The 23549-nt window shown below is 38.7% G+C and overlaps 1 protein-coding gene across 1 annotated transcript in view; it reads right to left on the reverse strand.

Annotated features, from left to right (window-relative positions):
• The window catches only part of SLC25A13 (solute carrier family 25 member 13), a 76452-nt gene extending 53154 nt beyond the window's left edge, over positions 1-23298 (reverse strand). Inside the window, exons 1-3 of the mRNA XM_009484815.2 lie at positions 23251-23298; positions 19113-19255; positions 12445-12560 (exon numbers count right to left, since the gene is read on the reverse strand). Coding sequence (XP_009483090.1) covers positions 12445-12560; positions 19113-19222 — 226 coding nt within the window. The 5' untranslated portion in view covers positions 19223-19255; positions 23251-23298. The remainder of the gene's footprint in view (positions 1-12444; positions 12561-19112; positions 19256-23250) is intronic.
• Positions 23299-23549: the final 251 nt, after the last annotated feature.

The raw sequence follows: 23549 nt of genomic DNA on the forward strand, positions 1-23549 counted from the left end.
ACTCCTATATTTGCCCAGTGGACAGCGTTTTTCCTCTTTCCTCGCTAGTCTCATCACTCGTTCACCTACAACAATGTCACTGACTCTCACCTTGCCTGTAGTCAGATTGCCCAATTCAGACATAAAAGACCATTCGTGCTCCATGAACAAGTCTTAAGTGTTTCAGCCTGTGATTTAACCATCAGAATGTATCCAACCACACACTAGAACTCACTCCATTATTGTTCAGTTCTAACAGCATCATCTCCTAATCATCTAAGTCCAGTATTAAAATAAAAAATGGACAATTTTAAAATGTAGTTTCACCTTAAACCTGCGGCTGAAGTTCCATGGCTACCCATAAGTTGCTGAACTAAATACAGTAAAGAACAGCAATGTCCTTCAGTAGCCAGCCGTTATTGTGTTTGTTTAGACTTTTTTTTAAAGGAATCTGTTTCACAGAGTCACAGAATAATTTGTGATGGAAAGGACATCTGGATGTCATCTGGTACAACCTCCTGCCAAAACAGGTACAACCAGTTCAGGTTGCTCAGGTCCATGTCCAGCTGAGGTTTGACTATCTTTAATGGTGGAGATTCCACAACCTCTCTGGGGAACTGTGGTTTGATCCTAAATCGATATATAATCAAAATATCTGATAAACTGAAGCTTTTAAATCCGTATTAAAAACACTGTTTATTTGTTTTAGTTTTAAAAAGACAAAATGTCAATGCTCCACTGTCTGGAGCTGTAGGAGCACAAGATCTAAAGCTAGGAAAAGATACAGCCCTTTCTGTGTTTGCACTGTTTGAACCAGAGCTGTTGGGAAGCAAAACAAACAACAGGTTGAAGGAGAGGATTTTAAATATTCATTTTTAGAAATCCACGCTGTCACTTGTGTCAATCTTTAAAAAAACTAAACTTTGAAACTCAATTTTAAAATTAATTGCAAAGTTCTATAACAAATAATTGGTTTTGCTCGTGCTGCCTCTAATTAAAGAATAGATACCTTGTCATTGGTTTCTGATCACTGTACAAAAAAAGATGTTCTATCTTCCCTCCAGGTGAACTGCCTGCTGGTCTACAGTGGGAGTTTTGTGTCCTTTGGGTCCTGGAGACTTTCTTTTATCCAGTGTATTGACGTCTATGCTAAATGCTTACTGTACGAACAAGTATACTGCATTCACATTTCCATACCGTGATTAAGAATTGCAACCAGAAATAAAGAGTTCTTTGGAATAACCACAGATGCTCATGACACCATAAAGACCACTGGATTCCCCAAGTGAAAATTATCTATTTGGAAATTTGAAATTTTAAAAGGAGCAAACTGAAAGCCATTCTCCCACTCAGGAATCCTCAGCTCCTTCTACACATTAATCAAGTTTATTGGGAGAACTAGTCACACATGCCATCTAGTCACTTGACAGAACAAGCTACTAAAATCTTTACAGGCTACAGAACATAAATAGCTGGCGCATTAAATCTGAAATTCTTTCAAACTATTTATTTGCAGAAGTACCTAAATGTTTCATGCAGTGTCATTGTTCAGTCCAGTGAAGTTAATACTATCTCAATGCACAGCTACAAAAAATTTCATGATCATCTACAAAAATCCCACTCCCTTTACAAAATAGCTGCAACATTCCTGCAGAAAAGCTGTCATTTGCTTTATTTTACGTAATTTATGTGCTATATACATTTTATATATGATGTATGTTACACCTTTATGAATTTAAGCAATTTGTGCATGGTACAGAAAATCTGTACCAAAACCTTGGGCCTTGATAAAAAATGCGATTTACCCTGATGATAATGGTAATAGCAACTTCTGTAAAGAACACAGGCTACCTTCTGCAAAGAGGAAAACAAAAGACAAATTTAAAAAGACATGAATTATCGTAAGTTAACAAGAGTTCCACATGCACTGATAACCTTTTCAAACCCTCCTGGCAGTAACTGCTTCTATATTCATCATACTTAAGGCCCTGAAGAGGAACATAGGAGCATTATAGCTACAACTTGGATTAAACGAAGCAAAATTAATGCAAAGAGTGTGGAATAGATATTTTAGTATAAAGAGATAAGGTTTTTTAAACCTGAATATGCAAATCCCTGTCAGTCTGCTCAGACAAAAGGTGATACCTTTATAAAATCATGTTTTGTTAATGGTTAAGCACTTCCGTTCATGCATTTGGAAACAGTTTCCTTTAAATGGCTGCAATAAAAAAGTGCATTTTTTTCAAAGCCATTTAAAATAACTCCTACACAAAAGAAAAGGCAAAGAAGGAAGTCCAGTCGGTCGAATTAAACTACTGGTAAGAGTAGCTGTTTCACTATCATGACTAGGAAACACCAGCACCTTGCCAACTGCCAAGCCAGACCTAACCTGACCAAGAGCTTTAGCTCAGTGGAGATTAGAACAGAATGATTTCCACAAGCTTTGCAATGGGTCCTCATTGACCATTTGAAATAACTCCACATTTTTCCATAATCTTCACGACCCTGAGTGCACCACCAGGTTCTGCAACCTCTTCCCCATGCCCCATCCATGAGCATGTGGATCAGCGTCCGTACAAAGAGCTACGAGAGAAAGCTGGGAGAAGGATCATCTCAGGTCCTTGGGCCTCCTTGCCTGCGCCTGCCCACGTACTTTGGTGACCCCCAACCTCCTGACTTGGCTTCCCAGCCTGACCTCAGACCTGCCTTGTCCCTGAGGACTTGCCTGGCGTTTGCTGGACTCTTGGCTGAGGCAGTGTGGGACTGCACCCCTTGCTGGGTGGTCTCTGCCCAATGCCCCTGCCTCTTTGCACCCTCACTCAGCTGCAGGCTCGTGTGCCTGGCAAAGCTGCCGGCCCTTGATGCTCCTGGCCACAGAAAAAGTACAATAAACTTGTGCAAAAGCACATGTGTACAGAGACTTGCATATATACATGTCAAAAATACGCAAGTAATAATATTTTGTATTATCTTGTTTTACTGGAATTGTTTGGGTTTATCCAAGGCTTGAGTTGGCTTTTTTTGGTCTGGGTTTTTGTTTTGTTTTGCTGGGTTTTTATTTACTGTTGTGAACTTCAAATACACAGCTAGCTCCGAGTTTATTTCTATCCTTCTACGGTCTGGCACTAGGACCGTTCCATAATGATGACTTTTCATTTTGGAAAACGTATGTCCACATCACATCTGCTCAGCTAAGATGTGAAATCACAGGTAGTCCAAGTACTTGGCTGGGTTGTCCATTTATCCGCATTCATCCAGAAGAGTTACAACACTTCGGAAGTACAAGTGCTACAATCACCTTCTTGATCTCCCTGCTGCTTTGTCAAGGAAATGGGCTGAAACAGTTTTATAGTGGCCATGTCGTAAATTAAACACCACACTGGAATAGCTTGATTACTAAGGATTGCAAAGGAAAGGTACTCATCCCTTCAACTTCCCTCAACAAAGCAGTAAGAGCAGGAAGAACTGTCACAGCCACCTTCTTTCACAGGTTAGAAGCCCTGAAATAATACATTCATGCTGTATTTTCACTGTCTCTTAATTCCTTGCAAAACATGGACCACAACCTATTCTGCAATTCCGAATTTAAAAAAACCCCAACCCTAAATTATGTTCTTTCCTGCTTAAAATATTACTAGGAAGGTATCTGGCAGAACACTCAAACTGAAGATGGCACAGTAGAAACGGAGAACATAAGTTGAAGATAATGGGATTATTACACGACTCAAGAAGGGGGGAGGTGATTTGAAAAAAGATAGCAGCTCAGGTCACTGCAATTTATCTGTGCTCTATGTTGCAGTAGCGCTACTGTTTTAAAACAGATTCATTCAAAGGAGTGCAAAACCCTCCATTAGTGCGCCCAATCCATTTAGACTAAGATCAGTTTCACCTGCACCTGAAAAATGTGGCTGCACATATACAATGCATATAACCACCTAAAAAAACCTGAATTCACTTCTTTCGATAATTTTGTGTGTGTGCACATGTGTATGTGGTAGCTTATTTTTTTATAGGACTAGTTACTCCAAATGCAGAGAAAATCCCCAAAGACAAAATTAAACTCAAATAATAAAAATGGTAATTTTAACCAATTTAGCTATGTTGAGTTAGTCCAGCTGTGGACTAGTGCTGAATTGTAATGGACAAGCAGGCGTTTCCGCTGCTTAACATAAGCCAGTGTTGCTTGCATGTAACCAAAGCTGTCATATCAAATTCAATCCCCCCATTTCCATGTGGGTAACTGAAATCATCATCTGGACTCATTTCTGTTATCCCTATCGTGGAGATGTTAAAAACACAGGACTTTCAGAATCCAGACTGACTCAGCACCTTTCTTTACACTGTCAGGGACTGACTTCGCTGTAGTTGTCCAGGAACATGTATTTACTTCAGAATTCACACGACCGTTTCCTACAGCAGTTTAATATACCAACCAAAGTGATAAAAGCAAACTCCTGGCTCAAAGAAATTATCCTAAACTTTGCACTTTACTCTCCAATACAGACTTGAGAGCTCTGTTTCTTTAACAGCTATTTTGCTTAGATAGATGGTATTAAAAAAAAAAAAACACTTTCTTGCAAAGCATTAACATACATTTTCCCCCACTTAAATACTTCAATTTCAAATGCACCACAAAATGTACTCCCACAACAGTACCGTATTAGTATAAAACTATTTTAGTTCAATTAAAATGTCTAACTATCTACCCCCAAACCTACCTAAACTGTAATTTTCACTTTGAGCACTTCCAACAGGTTCTCAGTTTTGTTTTCTTTTATCAGCTTATCAAATCAGGTCCTGCATTCCAAATGTTGGAAAAAAAATAGTCATTAACTGCTAGGTAACAGCAGATTTTCCAATTTAGAAAACTAAATTACACACACCGCAAAAATATGTGCATTTTGCTATCTGAAATTTCATATTAAAATTTGTAATAACAAAACACTTTCCTAGCTCTTAGGGCCTGCTGAAGTTTTTACCTTCTAATCTGTAATTCCAGGACAATTTGAAAAGGGGATGGGGAAAAAATCAAAATAAAAATCAAGCTTCAAGTGGTATAGTGCTGCTGCCACAGTCTGAAATATATTTGGGTGTGGAAACTTCTGGTTTGTCCCCAAATGCTGCCTAGTAATCATGTTGAGGGTTTTCCCCCCCCCCCCCCCCCCAACAGGATATACAGCTGTATGAAAGATGGCAAACCCTCAGCTTACTGTAACCAAAGAGTGACCTCATATAGTTGAAATTTACTCTCAGATTGGCTTTTTCCCACCTCCTCCACACCTATTTTTTTCTTTTTAAGTAGCATGAACTAGCAGCAGAAAGCACAATATTTTAGCCATCTGAGCATGTAGTATTCTTGAATTATCCCACCAACTGGAAGTGCTCTCTGCTACCTCTGTCTTTTAAAATTGGAGCCTTATAGTCAATCGTGCAAATCTACAGTTAGCCTTTCATAAAAAGTGGATTTTTGACCCGCTGAACTGGAACAGCTTCTGAGTAGTTCTGATCTCTGACAAGATACCATACAACACATACATGCCAATCTGATATTGATGTGCATCTACATTCAGTTGTTCAGAAAACACTGCTCATAAGTCATTTAAAAAGTTCCCCAAATCAGAGTGGTTCTTTTTGTAGTACAAACTGATCATTTAAAGAAGTGCAATAAAGCTCCACATATATGAAAAAATGGATGTCTTCACAATGGTTTTTCACCTCCAGGTAACATGCTAACATCTGAAGCAAATCAATGGAAAGCAAAAGCTTATGATATTTGTTGGGCTGCCCTCATAAAATGAATTGTTTGACTCGGCACATCTCCAGACAGAAAAGAGACTGTACTGCGACAGCCCCAGCAGAGTGCCAGCATTCTTAGAGGCAGTCACAGCAGGGCAGAGAAGCTGGAGGCTGGAGTCTCTCGCTAAAAGTGGTTGCTTCCACTCAGATGTGAACCACGTTGATTTTGTGGTTGGAAGAAGCAACAAAGGCTGTACAGCACCTGTTGTACACAGAGGTGAGATTAAGACCAGTACTGCTAACCAAATGTCTTTCAGATGTCATAAGTAGACTTTAAAGACGACAACAACCAAAAAATCCCTCCAAAGCCCCCAACAAACCATGAAGTCCAGTACGAATCCTAACAAAAAGTTCAGCATGCATTCCATTTTAGGAGAGAGGCACTGGCTACTGAAAAAAGTTCATTTACTTATAACTTCACTGCCCTATCCAAACTTTTCAACAAGGATGGAGCAGTCTTACAGGTTAATTTTACGTTAATGAAAACATTATCACGAGAACGTGCTTGTGCCCTCATGAATTTTCCCAAAAGAGATATGATAATCTTCAAGCTTCAACCCTCTACTGAAAATGTTCTCACTTTTAAATCCCCTTACCTTCCCCCGGCTCTGCTTGTTTGCGCTCTTGTCACTTCTAAAAACTATGAATTCATTTCCTCATGACATATCCATACAAGCCTAATTCAGCTTGGCCCTGATTTTTGACTGAGATACCAGAGCACATCTGTTACCTCTGCTAAACATTGCAAATACCCCAAAAGGCAGGCTTTTTCCAAGAGTACCATCACTTTCAGCAGTTAAGACTCTGGATCCAAACTTGTCTGCTGCTTCTGTCCTCCCTGGATGTAAGGGGAAATAACATGGACTTATATACAGAATATTACATAACTGGCTTACAGAAAAGGTTTTCAAGAGTTTTCCAAGATGCAGTCCCTTAAAAATATTTCTACTTGAGCTGTGCATATCCGTAATTTCAGTTCACTGGCCACAGCCTTACATTTCTTCATTACCTTTCCTGGCCTTCTTAGAAGTGAGGAACAAACTGCCAGAGCTCAAACACCACAGGTTTGGAAAGCACTAGGCCCCACAAGGGCATAAAAACTAAATTTACCCCTTCTGTCCTGAAGAAGAATAATGAAAAGAACAGATCACTTCCGCCAAGGAAAACAGCATAACATGGCTAACTAAAAATACCACTTTTATTTTCTCCATATAAGACAGACAGCAGTTGATGCACATGACATGCATGGAGAGGCTGACGGCATGGGGGTTTCTCAGCCTGGAGAAGGGTGGGCTAAAGGGGGACCTTGCTGCTGTCTACAACTACCCAACGGGAAGGTGAAGGGAAGACAGAGACGCACAGTGGAAGGAGAAGAGGCAACGGATGCAAGCTGGAACATGGACAATCCCGACTATGCACCAGGAAATTATTTTTCACTGTAACAGTGGTTGAACACTGGAAGATGCTTGCTTATAGAGGCTGCAGAGTCTCCATCCTCAGAGATATTTAAAACCTTGATTGGATGTTGCCCCCAGAGCAACCTGGTCTTGATGGCCCTCCAAGGGTTTGAACTGGATGGCTGCCACAGTCTCTTCCAATCTAAACTGTTTAATGATTCTATGATCATTCCTTGGGTTTTGGTAATGAACAAGAGATATGCTCAGCCTTCAGCCTGATGTTTGTCAGTAGGCAACTTTGATTTAAAAAAAAAAAAAAAAAAAAAAAAAAAGACAAAACAAAACCAACAACAACGAACAAACTGAAACACCAAATTTCAGTTCTGGATGACTTAGAAAACTCAATTGTATTTTCTAGACCAAATGAAACACAACTGTGTAAAAGGATGGAGCTTCTCCTAATATTTAAAATGACAGATTTACTTTATGACTAAACAGGCTTTGTTTTACTTAAGATGCCTTCATGAAAGTCTGCCTGGTTACATAACATTTTAGTTAAAAGAAAAAACAAAACAAGAAAAACGTGCCAAGTTGACATATGTCTAGAAATTCTCAAAAATAGTATCAAGAAGATTTCAAAAATTGTTTTGAAGAAAATAAATATACTAACAAGTCTACCTTATATCCCCTTTTAATTAAAACTGGCCATTATTTGTGCAAAATCCAGTACAAACAACAAAAAATATCAGAGACTGTTTTGCATTTGTAATGTTGCCGTTGGGATCATCATATCCAGGCAACTATCATTTATAAACCAACAAATGTTTCACTGTGTAGGTGTAAGCTAACACATCACTAGCTACAAATGGTTTCTAACCAATTTGAACGAGCAATGGAAACTGCACTGAGAAATACTGAATATTGCAATATATCAGGTGATCAAAGCTTACAGCCTCAGCAATTTATTTTGGTAGTTCAGATTTAGCTTTTCCTTGCTTTACGTGGTATTGAGTGTACCAGGCTGGGCATCACTAAGCTAGATGTTGTGCAAGAAAATAAAAGAATTACAGATCCCATAAGAAAAGCCAAGTCATACCAAGCAATTACAGAGCAAAGCATAAAACAAATAATCCTCTGTAACAAAAGCAAGAGCTAGCTCACACAGTCTGAACCTAATCCTTTGGTCAGGAAAGCAATTGCGAGACTCCTGTAATAATTCTTTGCATACTGAAAAAGTATCAGAGCGTTATCATAAGAGGCAAAACTCTGAAGTTCATCACAATAGCTGTATAGCTATTTAAACCTCTGTTAAGAGCTATGTGCTTTTAGAAAGTTTACAAACAAGTATTCAGGCAATTCAAGTATCAGATAAGCAAACAGAAGTGCTTAGTAAGATTTATCCTTAATTAATGTGTTTATCTAAGAACTGTACTGATATAATTAATAACAGAAGCAGAGACCCACAATAGCTGCTGTCTACATGTAAATAAAGTTTTGTTTTGAGACAAAAGCAGAATACATGGCTCGTTTCTGCAGCTGTTACGCTAAACAAGCAACAATTTGGGGTTTGGTTTCCCCATTCCCTTCACATTTTTTCTGGGTTTGGGGGGTTTTGTTTTGCTTTTTTTTTTTTTTAAATTAAAGGACTGACTTGTTTTACAGCATACTCATATTTCTCAAAGCAGCACAGCACAGCATCCATTTTGAAACAGCTTCAGGTTGAATTACAGGACCTTTAAAAAAAAAAAAAAAAACCCAAAACCAGAAAAACACACACTATACCACAGCTACATTTCACTAAGTACGAGAACAAGAATTTCTGTCTGGTGGGAAATTCTACTTTAAAACAAATCAGAATGAAAATCTTCAAAGCCAGGTTCAACGCCGGCTGGCAGCACAGACTCGGGCAATCACATCTCTTTTTGTGCCTTTCCCTTCTCTGTGAGCAAAACCAACATGGACAACACTTATTTTGCCCTTCACTAGAGCTGCGAGAACTGGTATAAGGAAAGGAAAGTTCCGGCCCCTGGATATCACTGCTGTGTTATTCACAGCTCAGAACTGTTAGCTCCCATCATTTCATTTATCCATCTGAAATTAGAGATGGAGGTTAAGACGACTTAGTTTTTAAACACTGACATTTTTACCCAACCATCTCACCTTTTTTTAGACGCCATCTAGTAAAGAATTTCAAAGGGCTCTGCTTCTTTAATGAGGCATTAAAATACAGTCATACGACAAAAAAGCAACTCTACTAAGTCTCTTAAACCCCTGGACTTACATTATCAGCTTTTATGTGCCTGTCAACACTCAACAGTAAGAAGCAATGGTTTGCTCTTTGCCTTGAATTTAAAAGGCAGCTAAACTTCCTCCCACTTTCCTGCTGAGAGCTTTAACTCCTTGCAAACTGTCAAAGCTTTGACACTTCAGCAGCAGATAAATCTACTGCACGATGCAACAGCCAGGTGTAGTCTCAGTCAGCCACTGGCCACTAATTTACTAGTGGCCATTTCATTCACCTCAAAAAGCAATAAACTAGAAATACTTCCCCCCAACCCCCATACACACACTGCTTGCGGATCAGCCCTTTTAAATAGATGCTAGCTCTGTCAAAGAACCAGGTACAGTTAACTTGTAACTTGAAAGAAATGAAACATTTAAAATTGTAGAGATGTCAACATATGGCTAAAAATGCAAAGGCATTTCCAACCCAGAAGCTAAAGTGTAAGTGCAGCATTTTTCAAGAAAACTAAGTGCAAAGTATTAAATACTGGAACTTCTTTACCCAGAACATTTCTCTAAATATCCACAGCCTGCATGTGGCATTCAGCGTCAAAGCTCATTGACGCAAAGCCATTATTAATTTGTTTTACAAAGGTGCCAAGCTAAGTGCACCTGTAGAAGAGTAAGATTTAGATGATTTGCTTAGTAGAAAATGTGAAGTTCACAGCTGGGAAGCCCTATATTCCTTTTGGTATAAGTTAAAATATTTATACCATTATCTCAATATACAGAAAAACAATGACTGCACAGATAAGCCATGCTGTTTCTTTACAACAATAAAATGAGATACTGACTTATAATGGGATCCTTGAGACACTACACTTAACAGCAGTATAGTGAAAAATGATCCTTTCCCTTTTCTTCTGTTCCTTTTACACTGTAATTCCACAGTACACAAAACCCCTATTTAAGTCTCCTAACCTTGATAAGGACTTGATCCCGCTCTCATTCAAGTCAATGGAAAAAGATCTCATAATTAACCTCCAAGATGCATGACTGAGGCACTGAGTGGCAAAGTTACAGGACAGTATTGTAATAATTTATTCATGAAAATACTAGGGGTTTTTTTCATAATGGCGGGGGGGAAGCTTTGTTTCTTATGACAGAAAATTGAAACTAGCTTTGTCTAGAGGTCAACCGTTTCTGCTGAGAGTGCACAACACTTCCTCCCTAATCCAGGCGTTTGCTGGGGTGGTAGCCACAAGGTACTATACAGAAGTTATAAATGCATTTATGCTTTCAAAGAGGGAGAGGAAGGAATTAAAAAAAAGCTATCTGAGGATCTGCCAGTGTTGGCATGCCTCCTCTTTCAAATACCTTAAATACAGCCTGGCATAGGAGTTTCTCTCATCACTAGAAGGACTTCAATGGACTTCAAATGCCAAACAAATCCCTTGACTCACTGTGTCAAACCCCAAGGGAAGCATTTGCCAGCAGGAAAAATACAAACAAGAATGCCAAGAGTTAAAAAGTTAAGTCGGACTGATTCAGCATTCAGATCAAACGACTACAGCTCTTTCTAGATTATTAATGAGTGCTCCAAGCAACCGGGGGCTCTGACGCAGACAAGAACCTGCACATCACAAGCATTCCAGGAACCCTGGTTTGTCTGCGCTGGAACAAAACCTCTGCAAAATATGTGCGCCCTCCTGATTCAAAAGCGTGCCGTCTCTCGTTGCCTCTCTGTCCACACACATGCACAAGACTGTCAGGCACAAAATACTTCCTTCATCAAGGTGATGATCAGCAGAATTTTTCTGAAATTCTTTCAAATCTTTTAGCATCTGTAGTAATTTTTAAAAAGCTGTTCTAACAAGTAATATTGCACACAAAAAGCACATCTTTCACAACCTCAACAGACAACCAAAATAATGAAAAACCAAAACAGACACAAGAAGAGACAGCAAGTCTTCTCATCAGCCACAACTTCAAATACAGGTTTTTGGAGATGGTAGAAGGAATATGATGATGCTTCAAGCAATGTTAACAGGATCTTGTCAGTTCAAATGGAAAGGGAAGGACTTTTTAACTGAGCATAAAACATGTGGGAAATACTACCAAAAGACAAAGGACATGTGAACTATACATTTCGGAAATATACACTTCGGAAATATACATTTCGGAAAGACAAAGAGTCAATGTCTTCCAACTTTCCTTTTACTTAAAACTGTTTAACAACCAATCAATAAAACTTGAAATATATGCATAATCATGTCCAAAGGTAGCAGACGAGAAATAGCAATTTTACCCAGTGTAGGTACTTAGGGTGAAAAAATCCCCCCTACTTTTTGAAGTACAAGCTCAATGTCTGAAGTTATTCAAAACTGTTAATTTCTCAATCCTTCTTCCAGACAGAATGGCCCTTATCATTAGGCAGGTGGCAGACAGTCCTGGAAATACCAAAAGCTGTCTCTATGGTATCTAGAAATAAACAGCCCCCATAAATAAGTTTTAAACTGGCCTGAGTATTTGTCATGCTGTCAGTGCAAATGCCACACCTCCAATGCACAGCTGAATTTTCGGGAGGGGTGGGGTGGGTAATAATGGATTTATTACTGTAAAATCTCACAGAAGAAAGTTTTAAGCCTTAAAAGGAAGCCAGCTTGAAATATAGCCAATTTAAACAAAAAATAATTCAGGGTAATTTCAGACTCAACATTCACCCAAGTCTTCTGGCAACTTTCTTGCGGTTTTACAGTCATTTCCTACAGTCACCTTTCAGTGCTGTTCTGAAGACCTGCACAAGCATGCTAGGGAAGACAAAAAGAGAAGTGACCCATTCTCCAGAGAAAACCATGAAGATGACCATGACCTTGACTTCATATTGTGCACATGTAAATGGTTAAAAAAACTCAACCAGAAAGTTGCTTGGCACTAGTGTAGTTCCACTACCAATCGCTGTTATTTCCTACAGTAACAGAAGGTGCAACAGAGTTTAGCGTAAGTAGGGATTTTTAAATGAAGAGTGTACATTTAAGAACAGTCTTACCGAAAGTAACTTCTCCTTTGCCAGTCTTGTCAAACAGCTGAAAGGCTACTATGAACAATGCATCTGGAGCACACAGGACTGACTCAAATGCCACAAACTCCTGAAAGGATATCAACCTAAGGGATGAAGGAAAAAGAAGAGCTATGAAACCACTTGCTTGCAGAAAAATGAAATACAATATAACATAGATTATACAAAAGAAATAAGATCACAAACAAAATGTGTACAAAATGTTATCAATAGAGATTAAATTTTATCCTAAAATGCCCTATCACCAACGCTGTCAGGAGGCCTTTGTATCGCTAGATGGAAATTACTTTGTTGAACAAGGAACTACTCCTCTCAGCAAGTCACAACAGAACATAAAATAAGCAAAGCACTCAGCCTGGCTACTCACCTCAGCTTTAATATCTAACTGAACTGCCCTCTGGGGGAGCCTACCTCCCTCCGCTGGCAAGACAGAGAGCCAATAAAGATATGAGTAACTTCCCTCAAGACTCAGTACTTAGGCTTTTGTAAAGCAAATCCATTCAAGACCTACATGCTGCCACTCACTTCAGAAGGAACCGATCAGAATGTGTTATCTGTTTGCTAGCAACTTGTTAGTCATCCATCACAGCCCTCCAGTTCTGCGTGTTGAGTCACAAATTTCAAGCAGTAGTCTGCATGTTCTTCCTCAGGCCAAGAGCAGTTTATTCAAATTCATCATTACAGCCAGGTTCCCAATATGCGAGCACAGTAGCAGAGCAGAGATAAAAGCAGAGATGCCCTTCCTTAAGTTAGTTAATAAGCAAAAATACATAATTAGACAACTTGGCATTGTTTCCAGTGGTAGATTTGATACAGCAAAGACCTTGAGCAGATCTAATTTCTCTGGGTCACACCCAAGAGTTCAAATGGAGATCAAACTCCTATTCTTAAAGAGGCAAAGGCCAACAATTCTTCTGGTTTGCTACTTCTTTAATGTCTAGGTTGTACAGTTTAAAATCATCTTCAAATGTGCGGCTGCAGGGCCTGCCAGCAGTCTGGGATGTTTAAGATTGCCCTCTCTCAAGGCTGCTTTATGTCAGCGTAGTAAGCGCGTAGCTTTAGTGGGTTCACATGACAGTAGCTGGGGAACAAAAATTTATTTCTGAGAAGCACAAAAATTCAGAGTAACAAATGTCAAGAAACATACACAAAAAAAAATTATTAATTTTTTTCCTATTAGAAACTAACTGTATCCTTAGGACTTCTACTCAAAATGACACTGCAGCTGGTTCAATGAAAACTTCCACTCAGTATGCGATAACAGTGAAGAACAGTGTTTGAACAGGTCGGAAAAGACATTCATTGCATCAAGTTACAATGACCCATGACTATACAGCAATTTCCAGTCACCCTGTCTTAAAGGAATTAATTTCAAGTCACACAGAAGTGTGCTTGCGGCACATCAGCAGCCAAACATCCACAGGGTAACAGAAACTGATTTCCATGAAGAACATGAAAACCCGAGAAGACGAACAAAAGAGGACATTAAAAAAAAAGCATGGCACAGAGAAGGCCAAAAAGCAGTTCTACTTCACTGCCCTCAATATATATGCACTAAATAAAAGTAAAAGAAAGCATACGTAGAGTCAGAAATAGTCTAACAAATAATTAGCTTGGGGAACTTGCCACCATAGGTTATTATGTAGTGTGAGAAATAAATAAAAAGAAACCTCCTCAGGTATTCTTAATATTAAAATCACAATTGATGATGCCAGTAAACATATAAGCATGACTTAAGCTTTACCAGCAAAGAAGCCAATGACTTACTACATATGCACATGTTAGCACATGGGCAGGCCACTGAGTCGTTTATTTTAAGCTCCTTGGAGCTCTCAGTACTCCCCACTGTTAGACACAAAATACAGAGATACTCAGTCTTTAAATGGAAGAAAACTTCCATCTCTCCTAAGCCAAAAGAAATTTTTAAAAATGCAACATTTCCTTCAATTTTAAAGCAATATAATCACAACCTACTTAGTTTTGCATTTATGCATATTTATTGTTACTGTGTGACTTACAGCTTATAAAAGCTCATTATTATCCATTATTATTGGTTACATACCTGACAACTTCTACAACAGCAACCAGATACACAGCACCAAATTCTTCTATCCCAGAGATTATAAAGCCCACACATAGAAAGAACAAAATAGACAGCAGGCGACAAGACTCTAGAATAGGATTGTTTAGAATTAAAAATGTAAAATATCTGCTACCACCATTTTGATAAAGCTGCTTTTTGTATGAAACAACAACCAGCCTATGTCCTCACTAACAGATCCCAACACAGTGATAAGAACACAGAAAAGAAATACAGCACCTATCCCAGCAGAATCCTAGCACCACGCTAATAACATATTCTATGTTATTAGGCCTGGATTTGATTAAAACTTCACGTATTAACACTGCTGCAAGCTTTTATACTGATAGAAGCATTCTTTGTCAGTACTTGCAAGTAATAAATCCCCCAAGTCACAGATAGATGCTTAAAATAACCCCATATCCATTTTTAAAAACAATTATTCATAGTACTAGGAAGATTAAAAGTGTACAAATTGTGTGGTTCTAGCCAGACTATTAAAGAAGAGACATTAATATCTGCTGTGCCAGCTGAATTCAAATTAACCCAATTTTTACATGTTAATTAAACCAGCTATTTTCTTCTTATTGTATTTTTGCTCCCTAAGTAGACTAGCCTGCTAGTGATTCCCAACAGATCTATTCTAACAACAATGACGTATTCATTTACTTCTATTATGACCATACAATACAGTAACTGAGCAGTAATTTTTCACAGTCAATTACACGTGTGATTCTTAATGCTTAAAGATGCTGAAATAATGTGTACTACATAGCCATATGCTCACTTCTCTATACTGCACAAGGGTAGTTGCCTGGGTAACACATTTTCTCTCCGGTTCAGCATCACCCTTTTGGGTTTAGCGTAACCCTTCACTGAATATCATTAGGTGTCATTAAACAGCACATATTAACATGGACTTCAATATACGACTTAAGAGTTATTTTATGTAACTAAATAAGTGCTCATTTATGTTACAAAAGCAGAGAAAAGCCTAGTGATTTTAACAGTGCAAAGAGAGGAAGCTGAAATGTTTACAAAATTCTACTTTGATCTTGAAGATATACTATCCAACTGGTCAAAGTCTTCCTTCACCTTCATGTCCTCATTAACAGTGCCAACACTGCACAATTTATTCAGGAAGATTGAAAACCTAATATTTAACAAGCATCCACACACAAGAGCTACAGTCCAAACACAACAACTGAGTATGGTGCAGCAAGACTGGTATTTACTACTCTCTCCTTTCTTCCATGCTTCTTCTTTTGGTGCTTACACCCATGCACCACACAGACATGATGCATTCCCACCAGAGAAAGTCCGCATGTAGCCATGCAAAGAAAAAAAGCCATTACCCAGTGTAATAATACATACAAATGCAATGATGAAGAGGTTTCTTCAGAAATCAATGCATATGTTTTTACTGTATCAGCAATTTAAACATGATAACCTAATGGGACACAAATTGAAGCTACATCTATTATTTTACGCTGCAACCTAGGTAAACTAAGTATAGTGTAAATTGGTGCATTAGGGGATAAATTTATATCCAATAATAATGGAAAATGCTGGCATTTCCAAGTGTTATTTTTGAATAGTTTGTCCTTCCTAAAAATAAAGCATACAGTATTTCTCAGTAAAGTGTTAGTTACTACAGTCCAAACAGAGATGTGCAGTAAATACTTATTGTGTTAGACAGATGTTTAAAAGTACAACAGAAGACTGAAAAACAGTATGTTACAGTAGGCAGGATGGAAAATGCCTGGCCTGTTGCTGATACGCCTTGAGAAAGCCACTGTATTTTGGGGGAGTTTCAGATGCAGCTGAAGCCAAATGAAACATTTTTTTTTTCAATTAAAATTAGGAATGAGAAGCTTAAGGCTAGGAACCAGTCAAGGCTCTTAAGTCCGTTTCATACAAACTACAGGGATGCGATATAACACTTTCAAAAAATCTGTGTTATTACCAATCGACTACTTTGAAAGGCTTCTCTGACCATGGGCAAGAAAAGCATTTCCTTCTCTTAAAGGAAACCTTAAAAAGATGCCTCCATAAGAGGACAGAAGGAAAGCCTACCTCCAAATAACCCTATGCCCTGACTTAAGATGGGGGCAAAACTTGCTCCCATGGCAACAGATATTCTCAGAACACCAGAGTCTGCCTTCAGAGGTAGATAAGCAACTCCTGTAGATACCCTCAAATCCTTAATCTCTGGCAATGCAGGAACTGTGCTAGAGCTGCATGAGAGATTTTGTCCACAGCAACCACACTGAGACTGTAGGTAAGAGCTACTGTTCTTTACACTCCACATTCAGGATTCTTCAGTTCTGGTGTTCTTGCCCATCTATTTGCTCTGCTCATGAGTCAGCAGCTCTTGTGCTGTCTGCTTTCCACCCATGTGACTTACCCATTTTAGTATTTCTCACTGATTACACTTGGTACCTATACCTAACTTCTCACCAAAAGCAGGAGGAGTTAAAAAACATTTTCAAAAGTGCCAGGAACACTCCTGGTGATTTTGGGCTCAGACCCTTTTGGTGAAGAGTGGTCATGCTCACCAGTCAGATGCTTCTTCAGAGCAAAACCAGGATCTGAGACAGTCTAGAAATGTCCTAGCAGTATTTTCAGAACTGCACCACCTTAAGCCACTAATACTATAACAAAATTAACTTGCATTGCTCTTGCAAGCTATTTTATACTAGAAATAAAGCTGAATTATTGAATAGACTTGCATGATCTTAAGACTTGTAAGTCTCTAAACACGGACCAGCCTATAAAAATGAACACTAACAAAAGCAGGTTTGTACTTCACTTTAAAACTAGGAGCTCTGAACTACCAAGTTTGAAAGAATTCAACAGGAGAAGACCAGTAGGTCTTATTGCCATCCCTAGGAGATTTCATTCCAAGAACCAAAAAGCAAGTGAACCCTGCTTCAGACGATCACTCTGCAAATTACTTTATATACGGCTAGAACAAGGTACAAATGCCTTGCCAAATGGCAAAAAATGCTACAATGCCAGGTTACAGAGATGAATGCTACTCACTTTCTGAACTTTCCCCATTCTTTCAGATATTAGCATAGCAGCTAAACAAGAAGACAGCCTGAATTTCAGAAGAGACTCTCCAAAGACATGTTAGGAACATGCAGTTCCCTGCCACTGCACAGTCTGGACTGCAGAAACAGTCTTTACCCATGGCAGAAAGCAGCAGTTAGAAGCCTCAGTACTACACCGCAAAACTCCTGTAAGATCATGCCAAGTTATGAAATCCCAACTTGTCAACAAGTTCACATAGGCTACATTTTTACATTTTGCTCTTCCTGACACCAGCTTCTGCTTGTGAGGGAGATCCAAATCACAAGGTATGGATTATACTCTCAATCTTCTTATTACAAAATGGATTTGAAGCCGTGCAATTTGGAAAATGCCATTTTTGCAGGCATCAAATCAAGGGAAGAAATCTGAGAAATGTTTAATGTTTTCAGTCAAACGCTATCTGAAGCCACCACTTTCTTGCTGCCATCATGCCAATGTTACCAATATAACCTTTTACAGAATTCTTCTACCAGGGGTAACAATCATCCCATTAACTTGTCTGCAAGGTTTAAGGTGTCCAGCTGCCAGATACATGAAGCTGGCTGAGCAGAAAAGAGAGCACACAAACTATTGCAAAAGTTCTCAGTTATGCATGCATCTGTTCCCTAGGAAGTCTGCATTCTCTAGTCATGTTTTATTTATCTCACATTTTACTCTCTGCAACCACTGATATGAGTCATGCCTGAAGCTTTCTGGTTTCTAAAAATGCCACAACTACAGACTTTAAGTCCATAGCTAATTATTCTAAAGTTTCTCTAAAGATACTTTAAAGGCAGGGTTCAAAAAATGCATTCATATGGGTGAAGAGACAGCTTGCCTGGGCAAGTACCAAAAGCAAAAGCTAGGATTTCATTAAAGAAGGGGGGAGGACGATGGAGGGGTAGCTAATCTTGCCTATTGGCAAAGTCAGCCTTTCAAATGCAAACCATGTGCAACCAACTTCACTGCTGTCTTCCCAAGATTGCAAAGTGGCTCCCTAAATACCTTAGTTGCTCCTCCTCCCTCTTAAGGGAAAAAACAGTGGCAAAAACCTTTAACAGTGGTACGGCAAAACAAAGCACGGGCACTTTTTTCTACAAGCTCTTCCTACACCATCTAAAGTTATTTTGGATCGCTATTTGAATGTGTTTGTGACAAATATATAAAGTAAACAGAGACAGAAAGACTCGTAGAAGGAAAGGAAAGAGGGAGTTAGGGGAGCCAGCCAAAAAACATGAAAGGTTCAATGAATTAAAAATAAGTAGCAGACAGAAAGGGGTTTGCTCAGCTAAATGGTACATGCAGCCCAAAACATTGTTTCTACAGCATCCACTTAAAAGATACTGTATTCTTTTATGTATCTGCAGGCAAGAAAAAAAAAAAAGCAAAACCCAAAAACAAACCCCGCCACCCTTCGGGGATCAGACTGTTTTGAAAGAATGGTTTTGTATTTTTTAAATGAACAACATAAAAAAACACTTACCCATCTTTTGTCTGATCCACCACACCTGCAAGAAGCTGTACAGTATTTGCATTAGGCAAACCATCTCCAATTATCTTCAGGTATCGTGTGACAAAATCATTTGGAGACATGAAGAATTCGCCATTCTTCTCCACACTTGCATACTGTTAAATGAATACAATATTTAGTGCCTCAAATACACTCTTCTCCAGGTATTTATTACCACTACTCATAGTTTCCAATCAGGAGCAAGCTTACATTACAGCAGGTAAGCCAGTTCTGCTCTGAAGAACCTGCAGTCTGCACCCAAACAGGAGAGAGTAAGTGGGGAGTTACTCGAGCGGCTGAAGGTTTGGCTCCCAGCCAGAAGAGTGGCAGGTATACAATTATTTGTTTGTCATGTCAACAATTTCTCCATGGTAGTCTAGAAAGAGTTAATACTCCAGTACCAAATGTTTTTTTGAAGATGAACAAGAAGCACATATGCAAACATGTATGTGGCACCTCCGGCCCACTGAAACTATAACAGCATCAGGATACTCCAGCATATTTTATTTATCTGAAATGACTCCTTTGGGATGAGAAGGTAGGTTTACACCTGTGAAATGACTTCACAGTGCTAGTAGAGTAGATGATCCTACAGGAGTGTCCACCTGGGGGTGCTGTTCTAGAGGAACTCTGCCATATCACCTTCAGCCACGGCTGGTCTATAAGTAAAGGAGAACCTACAGATATTCCTCCTTGGCTGAACTGCTGGAAGGAGGCCACAGAATAAGCATTTGCAGAAAAATGTAAGAGAAAGCAAGAACTTGGACACCAAGACCTCACCAAACACCACCGGCATACATTACTCCTGCTTTATACCACAGTTACTGGCATACTACTCCAGAAACAGCACTCGACAGACCCAAGCCTGTTTGCTCCCAAGGGAAGCCTCCAGTAACACATTACACATCAAGGAAAAGAAATATTAAAGTATTTTGAAGATAATACATAAATAAATAAAATTGCCTTTATTACCACCCTTAGCCTGATTCCTCGGTCATCCCCCAAAGTTTAAAGCCCTCATTTTCTGTAGAAGGATAAACCTGAAATCAACCCTAAAAACATTTTTCAAGGAAGGAAAAAGGATAAGGACAATAATTAAAAGAAATCCCAGGCAACATTTGCAGAACCATGTATTCACTTCAAGGGAAACAGGTCTGTCTCAGGATAACAAATGTGCACTGAGAACAGGAACAGGAAAGCAACTGTTAATTTCTTATTCTTTTTTAAGGTAAGGTAGGACGATAAACCACTGCTGCAGCTCCCCACAGAGCATTATCCACACTAAAGTAATAAATAAATTAGATGCCTATTGCTATTTTGTAGCATACTTCAAAAACACATGTTTTGTTTTACACTGCTAAGGGAAGGAAACTGCCCGTTTTCATTTCACAGAGCCACACTGGTGCCTGCAGAGTACCGTTATACCTGCAGTAGGCATATAACTCTCAGAGGGATGCCAAAGTGTAACAGTAAGTAGATTATTTTATTCTAGTGCTATATAAATACAGTCTTCAGGTACAGCAATATCTTCAAGAAACAAGGCTTCAGAGAAGCAAGCCCAAACAAAACATAACTTGCTTTGGCATCTATATATTGGTTAGCATTTAAGGATTCATGTTTCAATAGACACTGTTCGTAACGCAAGCTTTCTAGTTGATACACTGCAAGGAATTTTCAATTGTATACTTTTATAAGAACTAGCAGATCAATTGATTTCAATGTAATCATTTGCAGGGAGACAGAATCTTTCAGAATCCCAGCCTCAAAAACTTTTAACACAGCTGCTATTGAGAAACAAATCAAATAAGTCAGACAGCCTATGCTTCTATATTTCATTTTTTTCTTCCAGGCTAACCCCCTGCTAGGGCACTCAATAACAGAAAACAGCACAAGGTTTCAGTGTCCCTCTGCTTCTTGTCACTGTGATTTACTCAAGTGCATTTGAAATCCAATCACGTACTCTATACTACATATAGAAAATGACCTTGGAAAATGTCAGCTTGATCACTTTGACTAAAATCTAATCTCTTAGGGGTTATGGTAGAAGACTTAGAAAAAGTAGAGTTACTCTTGGAAATTATCATAACAAAAAGAGAAAAACATCAATTCTATTGGTTTTGGAGGAGAGACATTAAAAAATGGTTCTTTACAATTGTATTTTTCCCCACTTTGGCAATTATACCCACAGAGAATTTGATATTATACAATAGTACTTAATGGCTTTTTGGTAACTTATTTCCATACATTTTAGATAGTCACACATTAACCAGTTCAACCCCATTTTAAATAAGATTTGCAAACATTTTACTGGGCGTTTATGTCTTAAAAACCCTAACAGTTGACTAATCAACTGTATTTAAACTGATAGCTTCATATTTATTTCTACACAGTGGTTATCATCCCTACCTGGGAAGCATATTTTTTAATTCTTAATTGAAGTAGCAAGAACTGCTGTCAAGTTATTTTATAGGTGAAGATCCCACAATCTGCAGAAGCAACTGTATTGGCCTCACCACTTTCAATCATCTGAAGCAGTTTAATTAACACTCTGGCCATCACCTATCTGTAGAGCACAAAACAACATACCACATTCAGTCATCCTTTTTCCTTCTCAGTAGTAAGTGGCATAACAATTTCTGTATTACACTGAACAAAACATTCAGCTCATGTTTCATTACTCCGCTAATTGAGACCCCTTCTTTAAGTGGAAGGGGAAGCAGAAAAAGGCAAAAAAGGAGCTGGAGGTGGTATTTAGTGTCCTCAACTGTGACCCATTCAATCCACCAAAACTGAAAGCTGAAAGAGCTACAAGCTTCAGAAAAGCAAGACAGGTGACCCACAGGCAGGTAGGAAACAACTTTTACACCATTCTCAGCAAACCAACCAACCCCCTCACCACAACTGAGAGCTGCCTCACACTGCAGAAGGGACCAGGCTTCTCTCTAGCACATTTATTCCCTTCCTCAATGCTAACATCTTCTTGGGTCAATGGTCTACTCCCTGTCTGCCTTTTCTGTTGCCTTGCTCCTGCTCTTCAAGCATTTGCCTCTGAAAATCCCATTATCCCATACTTTTTCAAGAGTCTCTTTGCTCTCCTGACAGATACAAGTTCCAGGACTTAATAAGTTAAATCCTGGCTTTCTCAACTGAAAATCTGATTTCAGAGCTATAAATACTGACAGTGTATGATAAAACTATAAATACTGGCAATATACATAGTGACACCTACACGTACTGTTAATAATAGCTCACAAGGGACAATGGAAAACACGCTAAGAAGTGCACAGAGAGTGGGGCATGATGCTGGAGAGAGGGAAGGTGGAGGGAGGAACTTGGAAAGGTATGAGCTCTCTTAGGCACTCAACCCCTTCATAAAAATAATTCAGTTACAACAGCTCTCTGCAGCACTGCAGCACCTACCTCACATAGATTCTCCAGACCCACCAATTTCTGTACTCGTTTTTCATACCAGACTCCCAGACTAATACAGACACTGTACTAATAAATCTTAGGAACGTTAGGAATAATTATTTAAGTTTAGGAAATGGGTCAAAGAAAGCCATATTCCAGCAAAACACTACAGCACGCTTCTCTCAAGTATACAAGTACACGAGTCATTTCATCACTTGCATACTTCTACAGCAGGCAAACACAGAAGGAATTTTAGTGAAATAAAAAATATGGCCACCACTTCAGAAGGTGAGCTTCCCAACACTTCTACAAATTAGAGAAGAAGAAATAACCCTGAAGGAAGGAAGGAAGCAAGGATGGGAGAAGACAGTTTACCAAACGGTCTAACAGCAAGGTGTCTACACGAACATTTTACCATCAGTAGGAATAATGTTGAAACTCCCACCCCATTCTCCGAACAATGCGTTTTTTTCTAAGATAGTAATACTTCTTCTGAGTCAATACAATAATCACTCAGGAATGTATCTGACTTCTTGGTGAGCATTGTTCAATTCTGATAATGGTATTTAAGTCTAACATGGTAATAATACAGTGAATGATTAATGGTTGGAAAAACTATCAAGAGTTGTATGCTGCAATAAAGGAGCGAAAGATATGAAAAATTTAAGCAGAAAGAGTAAAATATTTACTTTATACATACCTTCAAAAATATTGTTTTCAACTCAGCTGGATCAGCTCTCTTGGTTAGAGCCACCTACAAGTAAATACAATTACATTAATATGCATAATTTATACAAAAGATGTCAAAGTGTCATTTAAAAGGAAGAATTCAAACAACTGAACAAGTGATGAAAATAAATGTTCACCTTAGATAAATTAGGTACTGCTTTAGCTGGCCATGCTTATTTTACTCATTTCACATTTACACTAAGTTATTCATCATTTTTGTTCTAACTGTTTCCCTTATGCAACCCTGCAATTCTTAAACAAGCACACATT

This window comes from Pelecanus crispus, chromosome 2 (genome assembly GCF_030463565.1).
Source record: "Pelecanus crispus isolate bPelCri1 chromosome 2, bPelCri1.pri, whole genome shotgun sequence".
Taxonomy (NCBI): Eukaryota; Metazoa; Chordata; class Aves; order Pelecaniformes; family Pelecanidae; genus Pelecanus; species Pelecanus crispus.